Below are 23,531 nucleotides of genomic sequence, written 5' to 3' on the forward strand. Positions count from 1 at the left end.
GGCTCTCCACTCAGCGAGGAGTCTGCTTCTCCCTCTCCTTCTGTGATCTCTCTTGCTTTCACTCTCTCTCAAATAAATAAATTTTAAAAAATTAAACACAAAGAAACAAATAGGGTAAAAGTAAAAGAATGGAAAAATACACAGCACAATAATATTATCAAAAGAAAATTGGGTGACTATATTAATAACAGACAAAGTAGATTTCAAAGCAAAGAATATAACCAGGGATAAGAAGGACAACTTCATAATGACAAAGAGAAAAGCCAATTTGTCAAGATGACATATAATCCTAAACATTAATGCACCTAATAATAGAGCTTCAAAATACATGAAGCAAAAATTTATGTAATAGAAAGAAATAAACACATCCACAATTATAGTCAGAGATTTCAATACCCCTCTCAATATTTGACAGAACAAGTAGAATAAAAATCAGTAGATATATACAAAACTAGAACACTACCAACCTACTTGACCTAGTTGACATTTGTGGAACACTCCTCCAACCACAGCAAATACACATTGTATTCAAGTACACAAAAAATGCTTACCATAGTAGATCCTATTCTATGCCATTAAACAACTCAAAACTGTAAAGTTATTCATACCATACTAAGTATGTTCTCTGACTATAATGGCGTTAAATTATAAGTAAATGACAAAAATGTGGAAAATTCCCAAATATTGGAAACTAAATACCACACTTCTAAATAACATGTGAGTCAAATAAATTAATTCAAAAGGAAATGAGAAAGTATTTTGACTTGAATGAAAATGAAAACACAATATATCAAAATTTGTGGGATGCAGCTGAAACAGTATTTAGAGGGAAATTTTTATAACACTAAACACCTCTATTGGAAAAGAAGAAAGATCCCAAATCTATGATTGCTGTTCTACCTTAGGAAACTAAAGAAGGATAAATGAAATACAAATTAAGAAGAATAAGGAAATAATAAAGATTACAACAGAAGCCAATTAAATAGAAAACAGAAAAACAACAGAGAAAAATAATAAAACCCCAAACTGGTATTTGAAAAGATCCATAAACCTGGTAACTGTCTAGACCACGAGTTGGAGGAATTTGGGGGTTGAGCACAGAAAAAGATATGACCACCAGGTGGCAGTAGCACATAGTGAACTTTATTTGGCTAACACCTGGACAGGTTGGCATGATGAGGGAAGTCCTTCACAGGATGAAACTGTCCAGCCAGAAGGAGAAGAGGAAGAGCACAGAGCATGCTTGTGTGTTTAGATGATGTCACTCAGTAGCAACACTGAGAGTCTCTAGAACATGGTGCTCTGAAGGGCAGTCTTCTATAGCTACTGGGTTTATTTTATCTATGGCTAGCAGATGTTAGGTGTAGTTTCCTGGGGTATACAAAGCAGATAGCCTGCGAATGGCTAAAAATCTGCTTATTTGAGCTATGTTCAAAACTCTTGCAAGAGTAAAATCTGAGTTTGGCATCCACAGGCTTTTGAGCTAACGGGTCACAGGCTGCTATTAATAAGCTAGACAACACAGGGCCAATCTACAAGAGGTTATCTTTGGCTCATAATGTAATAATCCATCCCTTGGGCCCATATTGCTTTAAAATTTTAGTTATATGTAAATGCATTATGCCTCAGTTTTTGCCCATGATAAAGCATTTTAAAGCCCCAGAATCCTATGAGAGTAAAAACAAGGATTTCAAAGCCCATTTGCAGCCAGTCTGTCAGGAGAGTAAGTTAGAAAATTCTGATTTGTTCAATTTGTTTAATCTGTAAACTGTCATTAAAGGGACATGGCCCTTTATTGCATGTCCCTGGCTATCTTCAAGAAATGCTAAAGGTGGTCCTCCAGGTTGAAAGGATACTAGTAACTCAAAGCCAAACAAAAATGTGAATTTTTCCAGTAGAGGTAAATACATGGACAAATATAAAACCCAGTATTGTAACTTCTTTTACAGGATTTAAAGTAGAAAAGCATAAAAAATAACTGTAAATCCATGTTAGTGGGTACACAATATATATATTCTGTATATACATATAGTGATTTGTGACATAACATAAAGGCAGGCAGACTACAAAGTAGTTTTTGTATGTGATTGAAATTATTTAAAAATATTTATAACTTAGCATGTTAGAAGTAATTGCCATAACTACAAAGAAAATGTCTATAGAATAGACCCTGAAGTGTTGCTCAAAGAAATGAGATTATACAGAAAGACATCGTGTGTTCATAGACTGGAAGACTTCATATTGTTAAAATGTCAATACTACCCAAAGTGATCTATAGAACCAATGCAGTCCTTGTCAACATCCCAATGATGTTTCTTGAAGAAACAATAATCCATCCTAAAATTCATATGAAATCTCAAAGGACCCCAAACAGCCAAAACAATCTTGAAAAAGAACAAAGTTGGAGGACTCACAATTCTGGATTTCAAAATTTACAAAGCTATAGTAGTCAAAACAGTGTCATGCTCTTTCCCTGCCACCACCAAGCTGCTCAGAGGCAGGGTTTCAGGTACACTCAAGATTGGGCTCTACCCTAGCCCACCACCATGGCTGAGGAAGGCATTGCTGCTGAAGGTGTAATGGATGTTAATACTGCTTTGCAAGAGGTGCTGAAAACCACCCTCATCCACAATGGCCTAGCACATGAAATTCACAAAGCTGCCAAAGCCTTAGTCAGGCGCTAAACCCATCTTTGTGTGCTTGCATCCCACTGTGATGAGTTTATATATGTCAAATTGGTGGAGGCCCTTTGTGCTGAACACCAAAATCAATCTAATTAAGGTTGATGACAAGAAATGAGGGGAATGGGTAGGCCTCTATGAAGAGAGGGAAACCCCATAAAGTAGTTGGTTGCAGTTGTGTGGTGGTTAAGGACTACGGCAAAGAGTCTCAGGCCAAGGATGTCATCCAGGAATACTTCAAAATCAAGAAATGGACAAATAAAAAACTTGGTTCTTGTTCCTAAAAGTGTCACGCTAGTGCAAAGACAGCCGGATAGACTGATGGAAGTAAGCCCAGAAATAAACCCTTGTATACATGGCCAAATGATGTTTGACAAGGGTATCAAGACCATTCAATGGGAATAAAGAGTGAAAAGGCAATCCACAAAATGGGAAAAATATCTGCAAATCATTCATCTGATTAGTTATTATCCAGAATATATACAGAACTCCAACAACTTACTTTAAAAATGGGCAAAATACTTGGGGCGCCTGGGTGGCTCAGTCGGTTAAGCGTCTGCCTTCGGCTCAGGTCATGATCCCGGGGTCCTGGGATCGAGCCCCGCATTGGGCACCCTGCTTGGCGGGAAGCCTGCTTCTCCCTCTCCCACTCCCCCTGCTTGTGTTCCCTCTCTCGCTGTGCTCTCTCTGTCAAATAAATAAAATATTTAATAAATAAATAAATAAATAAAAATGGGCAAAATATTTGAATAGGTAATTCTCCAAAGAAGGCATCAAAAGCACTAATAAGAATATGGAAAGATGTTCAATGTCACTAATCATCAGAAAAATACAAATCAAAACCACAATGACATACCATCTTGCACCCATTAGGACGGCTACTATCAAAAAAACAGGAACAAAACCAAAAATAACCCAAAAAACAAAACATAAGTAAGTGCTGATGTGGCTGTGGACAAATCAGAACCCTTTGCACTATCGGTAGAAATAAAATGGTGCAGCCGTTTTGGAAAACAGCATGGCAGTTCCATAAATTAGAATCGCCATATGATCCAATAATTCTACGTCTGGGTATATACTTAAAAGAACTCACAGCAGGGTCTCAAAGAAGTATTTGCACACCCATATTCATGGCAGCATTTTTCACAACAGCCAAAAGGTAAAAGCAACCCAAATATCCATCAACAGATGATGCATGAATAAACAAACCAGGGGCGCCTGGGTGGCTCAGTCGTTAAGCGTCTGCCTTCGGCTCGGGTCATGATCCCAGGGTCCTGGGATCGAGCCCCGCATCGGGCTCCCTGCTCTGCGGGAAGCCTGCTTCTCCCTCTCCCACTCCCGCTGCTTGTGTTCCCTCTCTCGCTGTATCTCTCTCTGTCAAATAAATAAAATCTTAAAAAAAAAAAAAAAAACCATGGTATATACATACAATACAGTATTATCCAGCCTTAAAATAGAAGGAAATTCTGACCCATGCTTCAAAATGAATAAAACTTGAGGACATTATGCTAAGTGAATACACCAGTCACAAAGGATAAACAATGTATGATTTCATTTACATGAGACAGAGTAGCCAAAACCAGAGACAAAGTAGTATGGTGACTGCCAGGGCTGGGGCAGGAGGAAGAGAATGTGGAGTTACTATCCAATGAGTAGTTTCATTTTTTAAGATGAAAAGATTTCTGTAGAGGAAAGGCAGTTGATGGTTGCAAACAAAAGTGAGTGGACTTAATGCCACCAACTGTACACTTAAAAACTGTCCTTTAAGATGTCAAATGTTATGTGTATTTTATGTATTTATAATTAATGTAAAATAATTAAAATTAGTCCACAATTAATTTTAACTGGAAAAAAATGATTCTGCATCATTCCATTCAAGTGGTCAATGTTACCACCACCAACACTGGAACAAACTAAAGGTCTTTGTGGAGAGAAATATGCTTAAATATTTGGGGACCAAGAGGCAAGCTGTCAGCAAGTTACTCACATGTATACAGTAAATGCTACAAATATGAACAATTGGTTAAATATAGGCAAAGGGTCTATGGGAGTTTATTCTACCATTCTTGCAACATAGAATTCTAAGTTAGAAATATTTCCAAAATTAAAAATTTTTTAAAAAGCCATTCTGTTAGGCCAGGTTTGAGAGTTTCTAACCCATGGACCAAGGATCATTTATATAGAAACAACCTTTTCTTCAACATAGTATTAAGAGAACCTTCCACATCATTTTGAATTTCTCACTTACGATTATCACTTTACTATCTGGCACGTTTTACCCCGTATCGGTGAAATAATCAGATAATTGGAACTTACCCCATCAAATGGCAAAATGCTGTATCAGTAAGTTTAAATCTTTTTTAAAAAGCACAACTCTCACCTTTCTTGTTTAGAATTTTTAATGACCAGGGTCATCAACATCTGCTTCAATAGGTGGCTGTGCTTTTATTGCTCTCACAAGCTTTTTTAAAGGCTATTTATATAAAGCAAAATGACTGTAGAAAATAATTGTTTCCACCTCCACCTAGAGATTAGTAATCACCTGGTAACATTTTTATGCACCTGCCTTTTACAGCTCACTGTCCCATCTGTGCTAAGCATGTTGAGTGTAAATGCAGGGGCGCCTGGGTGGCTCAGTTGGTTAAGCATCTGCCTTTGGCTCAGGTCATGATCCTGGAGTCCCAGGATGTAGCTCGCCACCCCCACCCCCACTTCAGCCCTGGCTCAGCAGGGAGTCTGCTTCTCCCTCTCCCCTCTGCTACCCCCACCTCATGCTCTCTCTCTAATAAATAAATAAAATCTTTTTTAAAAAGAAAGTAAATGCAGAGATTCTGAGAGATTCTTTTGAGTAAGTGCATACACTTCATGCCATTTTGGCTGTTCAAAGGCTTTTATGGCAAGTATGATTTTCACGTTTTTTTTAAAATCAAGGTTTTCACGTTTTTTTTTTTAAATCAAGGTTGTCAAAAACCCTATTCCAATTTGTGAGTAGAATTTCTATAACTAAAATGAATTATTAGTTCTTGGATTTTGTCATTTTGACTAACTGGAGATTTTTCATAATTAAATCTGCAGAGACTAAGGTAAGTTTAAAGTATCACAAAAATAGAACAGTATAGCCATAAATATAATTATCTCTAACCCAACTGCCCAACTGCCATCAGTAACTGGTACAGTGATTTTCAGTTACATCCACATTTCCTCTAAGGCAGTATTTCACCACCTTTTTTTTTTTTCATTATAGCACACTTCCCATGAGAAAACATCAATGTAATTTAATTAAAATCAAGTAATTAAAATTTCCCTAACAAGAGAAATAGTAAGAATTAAGATTTTGTCATTATTTCATTTCAACCCCAACTAGAATATTGCAATTCAATTCTGACACTAACCACCTGGGGTTAGCAATGGACTCAACAGGTTTAAGGGCTCAGTCCTCCACAAGACCGTTCCCATTTTGGATGCCAGCTGCCAGTGGGTCCATTACCACTTCTGACTGACTGGTTACAAATCTGGGGGTTCCCATGATCCCCCTAGGTTCAAGAATTTGCTAAAATGACTGACAGAACTCAGGAAAGCACTATGTTTATGATTAGTTTTATTACAAAGGACTCAAAGTAGGAGGATCAGCCAAATGAAGAGACAAAGGGTGAGTTCTGGGAGGCAACAGAGCTTCCATACCCTCCCTTTGTGGAATGAAGGCATATCATCATCTCAGCTTATCACTGTGCTCACCAATCTGGAAGCCCCAGTGCGCTTGAGTGTCCAGAGTTTTTAACTGGGGTTTCACTATTCAGGCACGACCAATTACATCATTGGGCACATGACTGAACTCAATCCCCTCACTCCAATCCGTCAGGCCTGCCCAAAATCCCAACCCTTGAATTACTTGGTAGATCTTTCTGGTGACAGCCCCCATTCTAAAGCTGTCTAGGGGCCTACCAAGAGTCACCTCATTAGCATCACAAATATATTCTTATCATCCAGGAAATGCCAAGGGTTTTAGAAGCTCCTTGTCAGGAACCCAAAACAGAAACCAAATTCCTTATTATACCACAGTCAGGAAGGCTGAACATGGAAGATGGAAGGGTCACAAACCACTGAAATATCTAAGATTTTTTTTTCCCCTCACCAAGAACCAATTTTCACCCCCGCTGAGAATACATCCTCTAAGACAATGAAGAGACAGTCCCCCAAAACCAGAATGAAACTTTATTGTGTAAAGTTTATAGAAGTATGACTAGTATTCTTCTGTACAAAGTACACAACAAACAGTTTTAAATACAAGTGAGAGAAATGCGAATCCTATGACAACATCTGATATAAGCAGAACCATTTACAGATACACTAAAAAATTTTTTAAAATATCATCTTTTCTCCAAAGAGTCCATTGCGCATTTCTTAGAGATGGGGACACATCCCAGGCAAGGTCACAATGGCATTTTATTGCCCTCGATGCTGATTTTCACTGCGTGTGCAGATCTGCTTTTTTTCCTGATATCTGTGAACTTTCTCATCTGTTTATCCAGTCGACTGATACCCTTCTTGGAGGTCCCCTGAAACTAAGAGTGGGGTAAAAATTAAAGAGCAAATTATTGAAATACACAAATCTAGTTTTGTCTTTCATGTTCTTTTATCTGAAAGTTAACAGCCAGAAGAGCTTCAATCTTTGTAATAATCATAATATGCTTTGGTGATCTCAGGAACAACAGATCAAGTGTACACACCAGTGTTAGCCATGTACACATATTAAACTCTCTCAATATAGATTAACAGTTGTCTGTGTCTTATTTTAAAATTCTGCCTCAGTCCATAGAAACCTCCTAGATGAAAGGGGGAAAATTTAAACTATGATCACCCCAATTCCATTAAATTACATTTTGACTATATGCTTTTCCCTTTCGAAGGTCAAACATGGACCAGACCACTTGAGATATTCACCTCCCAACAGTGCTGGCATGAAGAATAGTGATCTTTGAAAGTCATCTGAGAAAAAGCCTTAAAGCATAATGAATGAGGTGAGAGGTGAGTAAAGTGAACCACTAAGTGCTGAAGCTCTAGTTTCAGACTTGGGGTGAATCCCCACTTTGACTTAGCAAGTTCTAGAACCCTGGGCAAATCAGGCCCCTGGTCTGTACTCCTTTCAAGACTGCCGGGAGAAGTAAATGAGATAAGAGTGTCAAATACCAGCACACAGTGCTCAAAATAAATATCAGCTATTACTACTACTTTGGAACCAATTAGATTTATGTTAAATAAGTACACCTGATACAAAAAGAAAAGTAAATGAAATCTTTTGATCCAAGGGGCTTACTACTTCTTGCATCTCTTCCTGCTTGCCTTATATGTTTAAAGGTTTGTTGTTAGGTTATTTCTTTTATAATCTGAAATGACTATGGGTCTTGAAAAGATGCAGTCTCCAAGAAATTGACCTTTAGAAATGATGAAAAGGTCTGCCACTTACGTCAAAGACCAGGGGAAACTCTTCTTGTTGACTATAGTGTTACTGACGATTCCTATCTTTAAGAATGTTTAGTGGTTTAAAAAGAGACTGAGTTTTTCTACTTCTCCCCAGATGTTTACTACTGAACCACCTGTGAAGCTCAATTCCAAGACTGCTCAAAAAAGGTAGGGCTCAGGAGGAGACACTCTGGGGTTGGTTACCAGTGTGGTGATGTTCCTTTTGAGTTGAGAACCCTCCCAAGTCTTATCCCACCTCTAGACTCAGCATGCACCTCAGACAAGGGCAAAGAACCCTAAGTCAGTCTTGAACAAGAGCGATCACCCACCCTAGATTTTCTAAAACAATCCCAAGTCCAAATATTCATGTCAATTTAACACCTGGCACTAGTACTCTGAGTTAGCATAAACATTCATTATCAGATGAGAAGCAGCTATGCTACCATCACCCTATCAAATCCCCAGATTTCCTGGACAGTCCTAAACATGTGACCTCCTTTCAGACAATGTGCCCTGATTCTTAGTACTTATAGTCAGTCCACATCAGAAGCCTTACCCGCTCAGATCTCCAATTACCCAACTCCCAGCAGCTTTACACACCAGCAGGAATGTCTCCCAGCACCCTAACCATGTGAGCCCTCTAGCCTCTCTGCAAAAGGGACACACCCAGGTAACGCTGATCCATTCTTATTTATATAACTTTTAAGACTTGTAGCTGGCAGACGCCTAGTTTCCCCAAATCGGAGAACACATAGGATATAGTACCTGACATGCCAAATTCAATAACCTCTCTCCTGATTCAACTCTGTACCACACCTCCTTAGGACATTAAAAGTGTATGCTGCACTGTTTTATCAGTGAAAAAACAAAACAGCTTAAAAGATTAGCAAGACGGGTGTGCTTAAAAAAAATTATGGTACAATTGTATTTTGACAGAATATTAAGTCACTGAAGAATGTTTACTTAAATGAATTTTTATCATGTTAAGTAAAACACAAATCCAACAAAGTATAAAACAATTTTGCATAAAAGTTGAAAACAAAAACACCAAACCACAAAACTAGTAATGTTTATGTACAATATAAAAAGGACAAAAAGGAAATATCCCAAAATGTTAATATTAAGGTGTGGTGGAATTACAAGCGACATTAATTTTATTTGTGCTTTCTGCATTTAAACGTTTGTATAAAAACATACATTGCATTTGTCATTTTACTGTTATCTTAAAAGCACTCCATGGAATAAATTAACATATAAACATACAATGTAGGGTAAGTTACTGCATTATTTAGGAGTGAAAAATCAGAAACCACACAGGAATAAATAAACAAATTATATATTCACAAGATAGACTATTATGCAGCCATTATAAATGATAAATGATAAGGTGGTTTAATGAGGGGAAGCGACCAAAATTATATACAGTATAATTTTATGAAAGTATCAGTAGGAAAAAAAGGGCAAAAACTGTAACAAACTGCTTTTGAATGGTGGGTGATTTCTCTTTCTAATCTCAAAATTTTCTGTAATTATAAACAGAAAAAAACAAGTTTGAAGCATTACTGGAAATACATTTAACACATCAAACTGTTAACAGTGGGGACTTCGAGGAAGGGCTTTAGGAATGGGGTTATTCTATAGTGTTTTATATGTACTTATGTACTTTCAAAAATAAAAATGACATTTAAAACAAAGAGAGTTTCATTTGAAAGCCATTTACTCACTCCAATCTTCTTCTGGAAAATACATTTTCTAATAATACTCATTAGTGTCTGCAATGTGGAAGCCCTGAGTGAATTCGTAAGGACTCTTCCTGAACAGGAAAACAGCGTCAGGTGGTTTAAGGATAACACCCTAAACTGTAACATGAAACCACCAGCCCCCAAAACATGCCTAGACTCGGGCCTAGATAAATACTGGCACATTATGATCTTGGGAGTGCTAGGATGAAGGAAAGGAAAGCAGCTTGAATTTCCCTCTTCTCCTGCTAGTCATCTCTCTGCTCTAGCTGGGCCACTTGTTCCCACCTGCCCATCACCTACTGGGAGAATGGGATCAGAACCAGTAACACTGGCAGACAGACACATGCCCTTCAGGACACAGGCTTCCAAAGAAGACTGGCCACTGAGAGTTTTTTATTACATTTTCTCTGCCTTACTGTAGTTCTCAATTCTCAAACGTAAGTGTGCTGGGGAAGAAAAAATACTACTAAGAGAGGGATAGCAAGAGGGGAAAAGACAGTGAAAAAAGTAAAGATAAAAAGTAAAGATAAAAAGAAAAGAGGGGAGGCCGAGGAAGAGCAGGGGTATCAAGGGATGTGGATATGGGTAAAAGTACAAAAAAGGGGAAGGAAGTATGAAAAAGTTCTTGGCACTGAAGTAATGCTCTTCTATCTCTCATTTATTCTCAGTAAGTAAGAAAAGTGTGCTTTGTTCTGATTGCAGCTTAACAGCAAAAATGAACTGGCACAAAGGTGAGTGTTGTCCGTGAAAACAGCTGCCCAAGCAGGGGTCATGGAGAAGTGACAAAGGGAAGGAAACACACTCAGACTCTCATCAAGAACACACTGCTACAAAGGTAGCGCTATTCATCTCAGAGCACAGCAGGGAGTGAGTGTGGCTTTAAGGAATGGTCCCAACATTTTCATTTCCAACCATGTATTAAATATGTAATAATCAAATTTATCTCTTAAATATTCAGTGTAAGGCTTTATGCAATGGGTCCTCTCAAATGCACACTGATGAGCCACTGACAATGGAGGGAAAAGTCACCTCCCTTCCACCAAGAAGCTACTCATTACTTGTGTACATGCCTGTAATGCAGACCACTATGATTCTGGACCCTAAAAAAGCCTTTTTAATAAAAATGGGTAACAGGAAGATCAAAATGCTTATCGGGGAATTAATTATGAGTTTCCGGGGTACTAATAAAGGAAGGGACTTCCATTTCAATTTCTAAATATTCAATAGGACTCGAAAGTCACGAAGTGTTTGTTAAGGTCATTATTTCAGTAACTGTAAGTGGGCCGGGCCTTTTCTGGTTAAGAAAGCACACGCACACTTGTTTCCACTCTAGCTGCTGACAATTCAAGCTCATGCACAGAGCATGCTTCCTTGGGGATACCTCCCGGATACACTCTGGTAGGGCCAGGACTACAGGGGCATCCTGTTGCCTTCAATGCTGAACTTGACAGCACGGTGCACTTTGCTGAGTCGTTTCTGTTCTGCAAATCGCCTCTTATGCTTTTCCAATCGGCTTAGGCCCTTTTTAAGAATACCAGGCTAGAAAGAGTAGTTTGAATGGAGAATAAAAAAAGATTACTGAAGAGCAATGAAGATCACGGAGTAGTATTTACAATGATGACAGAGGAAGTGTTTACCCTAAATATTTCACAACAGAATTACTTAAAACAGTTGAAGAGAAAGGGAGGGGTAGATTGAAGAAGCAGGGAGTACTGTTTCTCATGGTTCTAAAAAATGACTGCATGAGAACACTCTAGGCTTCAAGATTCAGTTGAAATAAAGGGATCGATAATGTTGCTTTAAGTCTGAAGTAAAGCTCACAAGCAATGAATGATCTGGCTAGCTAAGAGACCAGAAAACAGCTCTCTTTAAATCAGATAAACCTCAAGAGCTGTTAAGAGTTATTACACATGAAGTAAAAGACAAAATAGTAACTTGCACTTGAGATCCACCTCGCTATTTCCCTGCCTGCTTACCCTGGATGACTCCATTTCCACATTCCACTTAGGTCTGACAACGTAGTCCTTGTTTGAGGGCATGGGGACCCTCGCACGGGCACAGAATCCAGGATCTCCAGGTCTGAGAGCCCTGAGAATGGGAAGAAGAGCATGCTATTATGTAGCCAACCACAGCTGGGTCAGCTGATTCAGCTGCCCAGGTATTTCAAACTTCCTCTGCCTCCCCAGGTTACCCAATCCACCCTCCTGCTGTAGCTGACTTCGCCATCACTCACATTACTCTAAAAATTCTTCAACTTCCCTCCCAAAACCAACTTCCTCTGCATTTTCAGGAGTCCTTTTAGCCTCTCCTCAGCTTCAGATATAATCAAGCCTCTCTCCTTTCCAGGGCTGGTTCCCACATCAGAACCCCAAATTCCAATTTCCTGGCCTAGTGGAGTCCCTCATGGGCTCACTTGTGAGGTGAAAAATCTGGTAGCCAAAATGATCCCCCAAAACTCAGTATGCCCATAAAGTAGTTTTTATGGTGTTTCATACGCAACTAATACAATAATTTTTGCTTCTTTTTAAAAGTTGAGATAATCAGAGATTCACATGTAGTTTTAAGAAATAAGAATTAAGAAATAAGCCAGTGTCTCTCCCAATGGTCAAAGATGCAAAACTATCCTACAAGAACTAGGATACTGATGTTGATGTAAGTCCATCGGTTTTATTTACACTTCCCCAGTTTTACCTGCATTCATTTGTGTGTGTTTCTGTGTTTATTAGTTCTATGCAATTTTATCACATGTGCAGGTTCGTGTATTCACAAGGGTCCTTCCTATTGCCCTTTTATAAAAACACATCCACCCTCCTACCCCATCTGCCAGCCCCTAGCCCCTGGTGACTACGAATTCTGTTCTTCATTTCTGTAATTTTAGCATTTCAAGAATGTTATATAAATGGAATACACTACATAATCTTTAGAAACTGGCTTTATCCACTAAACACAATGCCCATGAGGATCCATCCAAGTTGTTACATCTAACAATATTTTATTCCTTTTAATTGCTCAGCAGTACTCTATGGTACCAATGTACCATAGTTTGACTATTCACCTGCTTAAGGACATCTAGGTTGTTTCCAGTTCTGGACTATTATGAATAAAGCTGTACACTCATATATAGGTTTTTTGCACAAACATAACTGTTCATTTCTCTGGGAAAAATACCCAGGAGTGCAAGTGCTGGGTCATATGGTGGTTGCATGTTTAACTTTATATGCAACTGCCAAACTGTTTTCCAGAGTAGCTGTATCATTTTACCTACAGCAAGGTATGAATGAGGTTTCTCAACATCCTTGCCAGCATTTGATGGTGTGATATACAGTTACTTTTATGTACAAATTTGAGACTAAATTAAGACTAGCATCCTTTAAAAGTAAAGCCTATTTGTAAATGTCTGGGTATTCCAATCACTCAACCTTTAGGTAACTATTCACCCTACCAGTAAATGAAGAGTGGGTATACGTGTGTCTGTGTGGGGGAAGGCTGGAGTGGGAGAGAAGGATAAAAAATTCTAAATAATTTTTATTCCCTTGTACAGAGTACAATCTTTTTTTAAGAGAGAGACAGCGTGACAGAGAGCGAGGGAGTTGGGAGGGGAGAGGGGGGAATCTTTAGCAGGCTCCACCCCCGGTGCACAGCCCGATCTCACAACCCTGAGATCATGACCTGAGCCAAAATCTAGAGTCAGACACTTAACTGATTGAGCCACCCAGGCACCCGAGTTTAATCTATTCTTAATATCAAGTTTCTATAAGCTTCAAATACATGAATAAATTAAGTGGCTAGCCAAAGAAAATTCTCGTAACTTATTCTCCCCTAAAGTTGCCACCTGTCCCATCATCAAACCTATCCATAAACCAACAACACTGGCGCCCTCTAGCTCCTCTCCCTCTCTCTTGCAATCTGGGTGCTGCCTGACTGCCAACACTCACTGCACAAACTCCTCTGTAGCCTCTGCAATGGCCCATGCCCTTTGCCACTGCCCCTCTCCAGCATGGCCTCATTCTCTAGGGTCTCCTCCAACATGCAGGACAATACCCACTCACTTACCTTCACTGGTTACACCCAGTGGTGTGGTTTATTTCTTACTCTATACTTTCTCGATTCCATAATCGTTTCTGTGGAGATAACTATCAAATCTATTATGTCTCTAGCCCCAAATCCAAGTTTTAGACCCATGATATTTATAGGACTATTTCATTAGGCATCTCACATTTACTAATGCCCAAAGCAGAATGCACCTATGTCCAAAAAATCTACTCTTCCTCTCCACTTGAGCAAATGGTAATACCACTGTCTTGGTTACTTGGGGTAAAATTTTGATTGGTGTCTTCAATGTTAGCCAAACTCCTCGCCCACGGAGTCACCAACTCTTGGCAATTTTGCTCCTGCTAAGTCTCCTAACCTTCCGCTTCCCCATTACCACCTCAGTTTCACTACCTTCAGCTCCTCTGCACTCTAACCCACCCTACACCACAATGCCACCAGCACCAGTGTTCCAAATAAATCTGGAACTTCACATCTATGTCCACTTTCCACGGAATCACAAAGAGAAGTGACAATTCCTCATCTTGATTTAAAGCCGTTCAAAATCTAGCCCACATCTATATTCTCAAACTCATCTTCCACCATCTCAATCTTTACTGAAGGAACTATTTCTAAATCTTATATCCTCCAGAGCACCACCTTATTTGTGGATATTCACTAAATGTTAAACTAAAAACCAGCCCCCACCAACATAAACATAACATTGTTTCATTTGCCATTTTTCTTAAAGCAGCAAGCAGAAGATTTTCTATTTGAAGTCTAAGAATTAGAACAATTAATAAAAAAATCTTACTTCTCTTCTCCTGTTAGCACCTTTTCCAGGTCTCTTCGGGGTGTCTGACCGCCAGTGCTGTGAAAAAAGTAATCAATTACCAGGAACGTTAGAACCTTATAACTAAGAAAAAAAAAAGAGAGAAGCGAAATATCAAACTTGGACCACAACTAGGTCCTTTACACTGAATCTGGGAAAATTACTCCAAATCTTGTAGAAGTATGACTTCTTTTAATGATTGTTTGCATACCAGGTTTCATCATGGGTGAGCAGTAACTGCCATTTTTGTAACTTATAACCCTGCCAACCTGGATGCAACTGTATCCGGTTTGCTGATACAAACAACCAGCAACAATCTTTTTTCTCCTAAGAATCTGAAAATGGGCCTGAGAAAGTTTTTCTTGCAACTGGCTGGAACAACACAAGCAACCTCTGAAACTGTGGCAGAGACCACAATCCGCCAGATCAAACCAAAAAAGAAGGGAGTGTGGGCCTTCACTGTACAGTACCACATTTAAACTAAAAAGGTATGAATACACAGACATACCAAGCTGAGAGAAAAGACAAAATCCTATCACTTTGCAGGATTCTTTTTTTTTTTTTTTAAGATTTTATTTATGTATTTGACAGAGAGAGACACAGCAAGAGAGGGAACACAAGTATGGGGAGAGGGAGAGGGAGAAGCAGGCCTCCCGCCTAGCAGGGAGTCCGATGTGGGGCTTGTTCCCAGGACCCTGGGACCATGACCTGAGCCGGAGGCAGACACTTAACGACCGAGCCACCCAGGCGCCCCGCTTTGCAGGATTCTTAATGACTTTATTTACAAAACAACTGAGTTATGAGAACAATATTTACTCCTCATACCTGTTCATTCTCCGTCGTTGAGGCATTTGTTCTAGATCTCTCTGCTCTCTTTCTTCTCTTGTCATACCTTTGTAGTTTGAAGTAAGACCAAATATAGGCCGAGACCATTCATCTGTAACAAGGAAAAATCAATTGTTTAGACTAGAAAGTAGCATTTCTGCTACCGTTCTCTGAAATAATCACACCCTAGTGTGATGTAATATTCCAGGCATTTAGAATATACTTTCCCTAAAGATACCATTATTTCAGGACCATTTTAGGATAAACACAGCATGTAATACCAGTATCATAACCATCTTCAGCTGATTCAGAAAATTCAGTGTCTTAAAGTCACTTAAGCCTTAATCACAGAGGTTTAAAGAAAGTAGTATCTGACTCACTTTGACAGTCATCAGCTAACTGTGTTGGTATTTCATAGACAGCCTAATTTGTAAATTTACTCTACTGAAAACAGAAAATCTTGAACTTCTTCTAGCTTCCTATTCTACCCAAAAACAAGCTCGCTTATTTCTTGTCAAATGGTCTAAATTTTCAAGAATTGCATTTTAACAGTGCAGCGCAGAGTCTAGATTTCATTAAGTCTAAGGAAGCTGCTACAGTGATGTGACCATGAACCAAAGTACAACATGCCCACTGTTTAGTCAGTAAAAGTCCATGGCTGACAACTGATGTTTTTGTTCTCAAACATAATGTAGCTTACTGCTGCATTTAATACACCATCAAAACAAGCAAGAACCTTCACAGACAGAATATTAGGTGTTATCAAATAAGGAAGCAGGGAGTCTCAGGGAGTCTATGTATCTTTACACATATAGTCTACCGACCCCACTATTAGATTCAGAATTACTGTTACAGTAAGTCATGGGTATTGGTGGGAATATTCTGCCTCTCTCAGATTAGCGCAAAATGAGAGTTGAGAACCACTGCATAAAAGCATTAGAAGTTTATCATATAATAGCGCACTGCAGATTAACAAGATCAAAAACGTTAATACTTCTCTGGTTCATAAAAAAAATAAATTTATCTAAAAAATTTTGATAATCTCAAAAATCAGTAGAAAAATAATTACTGTATTCACATATAGGAGTATTTTTTGATATACCCTTGAAGTTTAAAAAATTCCTCTGCAACGTGGAACACAGGAAGAATTAAGAATGACGAAAACATACATTGTTTTCATTCTTAAAACTAAAGGATTTCATAAATGATACAGTAATTGATTAAATTAATTCCAGTTAGACTCCTGGATTTCTCGGTTATCATTAAGTAAGAACATGCAGAACACTCTGGAGACCACTATAAAAGTAACAACAATAGCACTAGCGGCTAACATTTCTTGAGGCCTTACTATGTGCTAGGCCCTGTGCTTTACATATATCCTCTCACTTAATCTTTACAATTCAAAGTGAACACATCATTATTTTACAGAGGAGGAAACCAAGGCTTAGAGCTTAAATCACTTGCCTAAAGATAAGCAGTAGGGTAGGTGGTGAATTCAGGATTCGAACCCAGGTATGACTGACTCTAGGGCCTGTACACTAACCCCGTCTCTGTACATGCTCTTGATCCAGGATTAGAAAACTTTTCACTTGCTAACCTTAATACTGATAGCATACTTAAATATGCTGAGGAACACTTTAAGTCTAAGGCTAAAAAAGCTGGTACCCACAAGAAATTGCCAAAAAAAATTTCTATTCTACTTCATGAACTCATTTTAAATGAATATTGGTAAAAATATAGTTTGTTTTTATACATACATGTCTTTCTGATATACACAAACACAATAAACAAAAAGCAAAATGTACATACTGATTAATTTCCCTGCCATATCCTTGTTGGACCTTGATTCCTTGGGGTGTTTATAGAGATACATCACTGCTCGTCCAATCCCACTATGCTTCAGGGTCTCCTGGCTCACACTAGGTAGCTGGGGAACACAAACACATACATACACATTAATCACTGAAAAGCTGGGAGTCCTGCCAATCTATTCTAGAGGACCTCCAACACCTGGTTCTTTCACAATAGAATAATGAAAATTCCATTTTCAGGATCTGCAGACATTGAACACAAAGATACTCTGTGTTCACACCAAGAGTTGAGAGTTCAGTATTACACCGAGTCAAAGTAAAACTTAACAATGTGTAAAGTGTAAACTAACCATACTCAGAGGTTAGCAGTTTAATACAAGCATCAATACAGGCCTCTGAATCAAATAGACCTAAATCTGAACCCAAGCATAGCCATCTGCTAGGTATGTGACCTTGGACAAGTCATTTAACTTCTCTGAGTCTTCATTTCCTCATCTGTAGAATGAAAACAATACACCTACCCTGCAGGTTTGTTGTGAGGAATAAATGAAGCAATACATGTATAAACACCTAGCACACAGGAAGTTTCTTGGGAATTCCTTCAGAAGTTAAGTAGCCTGCCCAAGGTGTCACAGCCACATAAAGGTGGCCCAGCTCAAGATTCACAATCAAGTTTATCTGAATCTGAAGTTGGTGCCTTTTCTACTTCAAGTGCCTCCCTAAAACATGTCCACTGCTGTATGCTTCATCTCAGATAAATAATAGCAACTCCAAGATCTTTTTCCTTCAATACTATAGTTACATGAAATTTTATAAGGCCTTCCTTTTTATGTTCATTTTATTTGGTATGTTTCTAATAGACATACATAATGAAACCCCTCTTCTGGCAGACTACAGCAGAGAGAATGTGTACGTACATGGTGACACAGAGGCTGTGATGATACAAACCACATCAGATAATTAATGAAGAACATATACTCAGACTATTTGCCTCTAACCTCTTGCAGAATCTTCAACAGCTCCTCTCGAATCTTTAATGCTGGCAAACTCCTATCCGGTAGAGGGGAGAGCCATTCTTTGATGGCAGACATCACACCACTGTCAATAAATGTTTCTTTAAGGTCCTGTCTATAGTTAATTAAAAAAAAAAAAAAAGTCAAGTCTATGAACCTTGGTTCTACCATAGCTTCCTCTGGATTTTCTTACATATTTAGTGGTATTTCCAAAAACTGCTTCTCAAGTTACTCATATACATTATTTACTGAGTACCTATTCATGTTTCAAAAGCAATATAAAATTTAGTTCCTTCTTAAAAAAAAAAATAAACAGATTTGACAGGCAAAGATCATTTGTTAAAAACTTGAATTATACAAGATAGGCTAATGCTGATATGAATGGTACAGACAGTAAGAATAAAGAGCTCCAATTATTACAACTAAAAAAAGTAATCTTTAATCTCTCAGAATAGAGATTCTCAAACTGGCTTAGGTGAGAACCCAGAATTGTGCTATTCTTTGCAGGATACCTAACTTGGTTAGGTTCAAGGAGAAATCAGTTGCTCAGGAATGTGAGTAAACCAATGAAAGAGCTATCAAGATCTATCAAAAAAGGGTCCTTATCCCAGAAGACCAGTGACATACTTCATGATATAACTGGTCATATAAGCCTCCTACAATACATGCTTCAAGTAGTCCCCCCAGAATTTGCTCTAGTGCTCAATCACACTGGGAAAAGAGATGCAATTTTACTAGACTCAAGAGTCAATAACTAAATTAGTGGTTTACATACTTTTCTTTCCTTAGTGTCAGTTTGCTATTTGTTTTGTTGTTTGTAACAGGCATCAAAGTTTAAGAAAAATTTGTGAGGGGGCACCTGGGTGGCTCAGTCGGTTAAGCACCAACTCTTGATTTCAGCTCAGGTCATAATCTCAGGGTTGTGAGATCAAGCCCTGCATCGGGCTCCAAGCTGGGCATGGAGCCTGCTTAAGATTCTCTCTCCCTCTGCCCCTCACCCACCTCTTAAAAAAAAAAATTAATTTAATTTAATAAAAAGAAAAATTTGTGAGGAAGTAACATAATTTAGGAAATTCTATTATTATTTTTCTGTGAACTGATAGCAGTCATTACATGACATCTCTAGAACACCAGTATATAGTTTGAATATTATTCTATTAAAAGGAAAAAACTTTTTCAAGGAAACAGAATACTTACTTCTTAAGGTGCATGACCACAGTAGGTAATAATGTTAATTTTTTCAGTGCTGGCTTTTTTTGATTGTTCAACTGTCTGTCTTCCTACCCAGGAAGAAAAAGATTTTTTAAAAAAAGCAATACTTATTGTTAATAATGAATTGTAACCACTAAAGCAGCAGTGTCCCTGAGTAACAATTTTTTCTACAAGAAAGGATAACCAAAAATGAACTTTTTGTAGAACCCCAAATTCTGTGTGTTAATCAAACCCACAAAACTATTAGATTAGCTTAAAAAATTACTAATTTAGAGGAACAATGTTATTGTTACTAAAGAAGAGTTTCAATATTTACTTGGGTGCTTTTTCCTACTTTAATTATAGAAAATGTCAAATTCTACCAAGACAGAAAACAAACTAATATACTCCTATCACATACATTTCCACAATTAAACACCCATGACCAGTCTTATTTCAGCTATGTCTCCAGATACTTTTCCTTTCCCTTCCTTTAAAAGGCCACACAACCAATTAAGTAAGGAAAGAAAAGAGGAAGCAACCAGTGACTCGTCTCACCTCAGCAGCTTCATTCATCTTGACAATCATGGCACTCACTACATCGTCAGCGTCACTAATAAAAGTGCCACCATCACGGTTACGCCTGCGCTTGCCACTCATGCTCTTTTTCCGCTGCAGCATCATCTCAAAATCCGACAGAAAGTCCATACTAAGCAGCAACACAAAATCAAGTGAAATACAAATTCCCTTTTAAATACGTATTTCCTTTTGTCACTGTTAAGAACCACCCACTTTCTTAATTCTAACTCCACGAAATGCTACTTTCTTCCCAAGTGCAAATACTTACAACTTGGCACCTTTGCAGATACCAGACTTCTCTGAACACAGCTTCCAATCATCTCAACAAAAGTATGTGAAATTCAGTCAAGTAATATTTTGTAGTTAGAACTCTGCCTCATTGTCCCTGGGACCCCAAAGTCAACTTTTCTCTCAAAAAATGTATTTTTATGTTATTTTTCAGTAACTCAAGAAGAGCTTACTCAGTGAGGGTAACACCATAGAACCCCACAAATTAAGAAGCTGAGCACAGGGCAAATGAATGAAAAATAGTAAGAGTGAATATATTTTCAGACAGAAAATACTATACTCTACTATAGAGAAGTAGAAAGGAGAAAAAAGGAAAAGAGTCTTTGCTACACTTAGTAAGGAACCAAAATAAGTAAAAACAAAGTTTGATAGTCTCTACCTTCATTTTTAAAGTACTCTTTAACAAATTCTTTTATGATCTTTAAAATTTTTTAATTTAAATTCAATTAATTAACATATATTATTAGTTTCAGAAGTAGAGTTTAGTGATTCATCAGTCTTATATAATACCCAGTGCTCATTACATCACATGCCCTCCTTAATGCCCATCACCCAGTTACCCCATCCCTCCACCCCCTCCCCTCCAGCAACCCTCAGTTTTTAACAAATTCCTTTTTAAAAAATAAAGCAAACTTACTGTTTTCCTCTCTTTATGTTATCATCAGAATCTGAATCTTCTGCTTCTTTTACCTGTGTTTCACTTTTTTCTTCTTCTAAATCTTCTTGGTTAAAACCCTACAGGCCAGGTAAATTTGCCAGGGTTATCGCAACTTCCTTACAGATTTTCTTCGGTATAACTGCTCTTAATTTTTTTTTTTTTTTTTTTGCATTTTTAAAGTAATACATTCACAAAGAACAAAAATTAAATAGGTATCAAAAGGTATACAGCAAAAAAGCTCCCTCCCACCAGGCCACTAGTGTTACTAGTTTTCTTATGTCTCCTTCTGGAAATAGCCTACATTTACACACATTTCTACACATATGTATTTCTTTTCCCCTTTCATTATACAAATGACAGCATATTCTATACACTGGGTACAGTATATACTGGTCTGCACTTTCCACATTTAACAATAGAATATGGAGATCAATTCATATTGGCATAAAGAATCCTCATTCATTTTAAGGCTTTAGACTATTTCACACTAGGACTGCAACCATAATTTGTTTATTTTGCCACTGACATTTAGGTATACATATTTGAAATTTTGTGAAATATTTGCTAAACTTTTCATAGAGGTTATACTAATTAATTCTCTTTCCAGCAAAGCATAAGTACACCTGTTTCTCCAACTTCTCACTACTACAAGTTATCAAACATTGATATTTGCCAATCTCTGGACCGAAAACTAAAAGGCATTTTTCTTTATATTCTCTTAAGAGTAAGGGTGGGTATTTTGTTCATGTTTAAAGGTCATTTTTAATTCTTTCTCTATGGAACTCCCAATATCCTATGTCCATTTTCCTGTTGGATCTTTGTCTTATTAGTATGGAAAGTCTCCTTTAAACTCTGGAAAATTAGCCCTTTGTGACAGGGACTGCACAGTCCTCACATATGTACAGTTTCATTTTGTTTACGGTAATGTTTTCCGCATAATTTTTTATTTTTATGTAATTAAAATGGTCACTCTTGGGGTGCCTGGGTGGCTCAGTCGTTAAGCATCTGCCTTCGGCTCGGGTCATGATCCCAGAGTCCTGGGATCGAGCACCGCATCGGGCTCCCTGCTCCTCGGGAAGGCTGCTTGTCCCTCTCCCACTCCCCCGGCTTGTGTTCCCTCTCTCGCTGTGTCTGCCAAATAAATAAATAAAATCTTAAAAAAAAAAAAAAAATGGTCAGTCTTTTCTTTATAGCTTCTTCCATGTTGTACTTAGATCATTCCAATAGCTCACCTAGTATGTCGTTTTTCTCACTGAACTAAACCTATAATCAAGCTGATGTTAACTCTCTAGAGAAACACATTTTATTCTTGTAAAAATGCTGCTGAACTGAGTATGAACTCCATGAGGGCAACGTCCAAACAATCTCTGGCATACAGGCTCCCAAATATTTGTTGAATGAGTTATTCCTATTACTCCTATTTTCCTGAGGTTCACTTTGTTATTTTTCTACCATCTTGAATCAGCATCTAAATTCACTAGTTTCACTCTCTTTAGTAATTAAAGTACTATTTCTTTTTCAATGCAATAACTGTCTGACAAGGAAGTCTTAAATTTCTGGGTGGCGAGGATATTTTGCTGATTTTGTAATGAATTTCTAATTTCACTGCTCTGCATTCAGAAAATGTTGTTTATACTTTGTAATTTTTGCAAAAGCTTGGTTTAAAATTTATATGGGAATGCAAAATAAGAAAGCCAAAGCAATCTTGAGGAATAACAAGCTTAGAGGACATAAACCACCAAATATCCACAGTTCTGTATTAATACTGCAAGGATAAAGAGACTAAAAGAACAGACAAGAAACTGCTAAAACAGACTGGAAATTACATAGACACCTCATTTATGACAAAGATGGCACTAGAGAGGAGCAAGAAAGGATGACCTGGGTGAACCGGATATTCCAAATGGGGGAAAATTTTTTTTTAAACATTTTAATTTTAAATAGCTCTATATACCCAACGTGGGGCTCGAACTTACAGTCCCAAGATCAAGAGTTGCATGCTCCACCAACTGAGCCAACTAGGAACCCCTTGACTGCTATCTCATACATACCCATTACAGGGGGATTGTACAACTAAATGTGAAATAAGCTTCTAGAGGATCATTCAAGAGAGTATCTTTATGACCTTAGGAATAAGCAAAAATTTGTGGGAATTCAAAAAGTTTCACCATAAAGGAAAAGGTGGATAAAGTTGATTTATAGTGAAATTTAAAACTTTTGTTCATCACAAGACTCCATTAAGAAAGTGAAAAGGAAAGCCAAAGAACAGAAAATAATTTTAACTTTTATAATCCCCAATCTTTTCTTTTGTATTCTTATTTGCATTTGTTTCCAGATTACATAAAAAGAGACTCTTCTGTGGCTTTTTGGTCTGCTTGTTCTATTGGTTACCTTCCACTCAGATAATAGATTTGTCCATTTC

The 23,531-nt window shown here is 37.9% G+C and overlaps 1 protein-coding gene and 1 pseudogene across 9 annotated transcripts in view; one reads left to right on the forward strand and one right to left on the reverse strand.

Annotated features, from left to right (window-relative positions):
* The first annotated feature begins 2,411 nt into the window (after nucleotides 1-2,411).
* Nucleotides 2,412-2,965, forward strand: LOC118011698 (annotated as a pseudogene).
* Nucleotides 2,966-6,262: 3,297 nt separating this feature from the next.
* The window catches only part of IWS1 (interacts with SUPT6H, CTD assembly factor 1), a 42,344-nt gene continuing 25,075 nt past the window's right edge, over nucleotides 6,263-23,531 (reverse strand). For 8 of the 9 annotated variants that reach the window (XM_035008264.1, XM_035008260.1, XM_035008267.1 and 5 more), the window contains 9 exons: nucleotides 21,089-21,186; nucleotides 20,143-20,293; nucleotides 19,591-19,673; nucleotides 18,379-18,508; nucleotides 17,379-17,496; nucleotides 15,570-15,681; nucleotides 14,727-14,783; nucleotides 11,860-11,971; nucleotides 6,263-7,243 (listed from right to left, as the gene is read on the reverse strand). In XM_035008264.1, coding sequence (XP_034864155.1) covers nucleotides 7,112-7,243; nucleotides 11,860-11,971; nucleotides 14,727-14,783; nucleotides 15,570-15,681; nucleotides 17,379-17,496; nucleotides 18,379-18,508; nucleotides 19,591-19,673; nucleotides 20,143-20,293; nucleotides 21,089-21,186 — 993 coding nt within the window. In that variant the 3' untranslated portion in view covers nucleotides 6,263-7,111. Of the gene's footprint in view, nucleotides 7,244-11,264; nucleotides 11,423-11,859; nucleotides 11,972-14,726; nucleotides 14,784-15,569; nucleotides 15,682-17,378; nucleotides 17,497-18,378; nucleotides 18,509-19,590; nucleotides 19,674-20,142; nucleotides 20,294-21,088; nucleotides 21,187-23,531 lie in introns of all 9 variants that reach the window. The other variant, XM_035008263.1, reaches the window with a different exon arrangement.

Source organism: Mirounga leonina, unplaced genomic scaffold (genome assembly GCF_011800145.1).
Source record: "Mirounga leonina isolate KUSES-001 unplaced genomic scaffold, KU_Mleo_1.0 Mir_151, whole genome shotgun sequence".
In the NCBI taxonomy this organism is placed as follows: Eukaryota; Metazoa; Chordata; class Mammalia; order Carnivora; family Phocidae; genus Mirounga; species Mirounga leonina.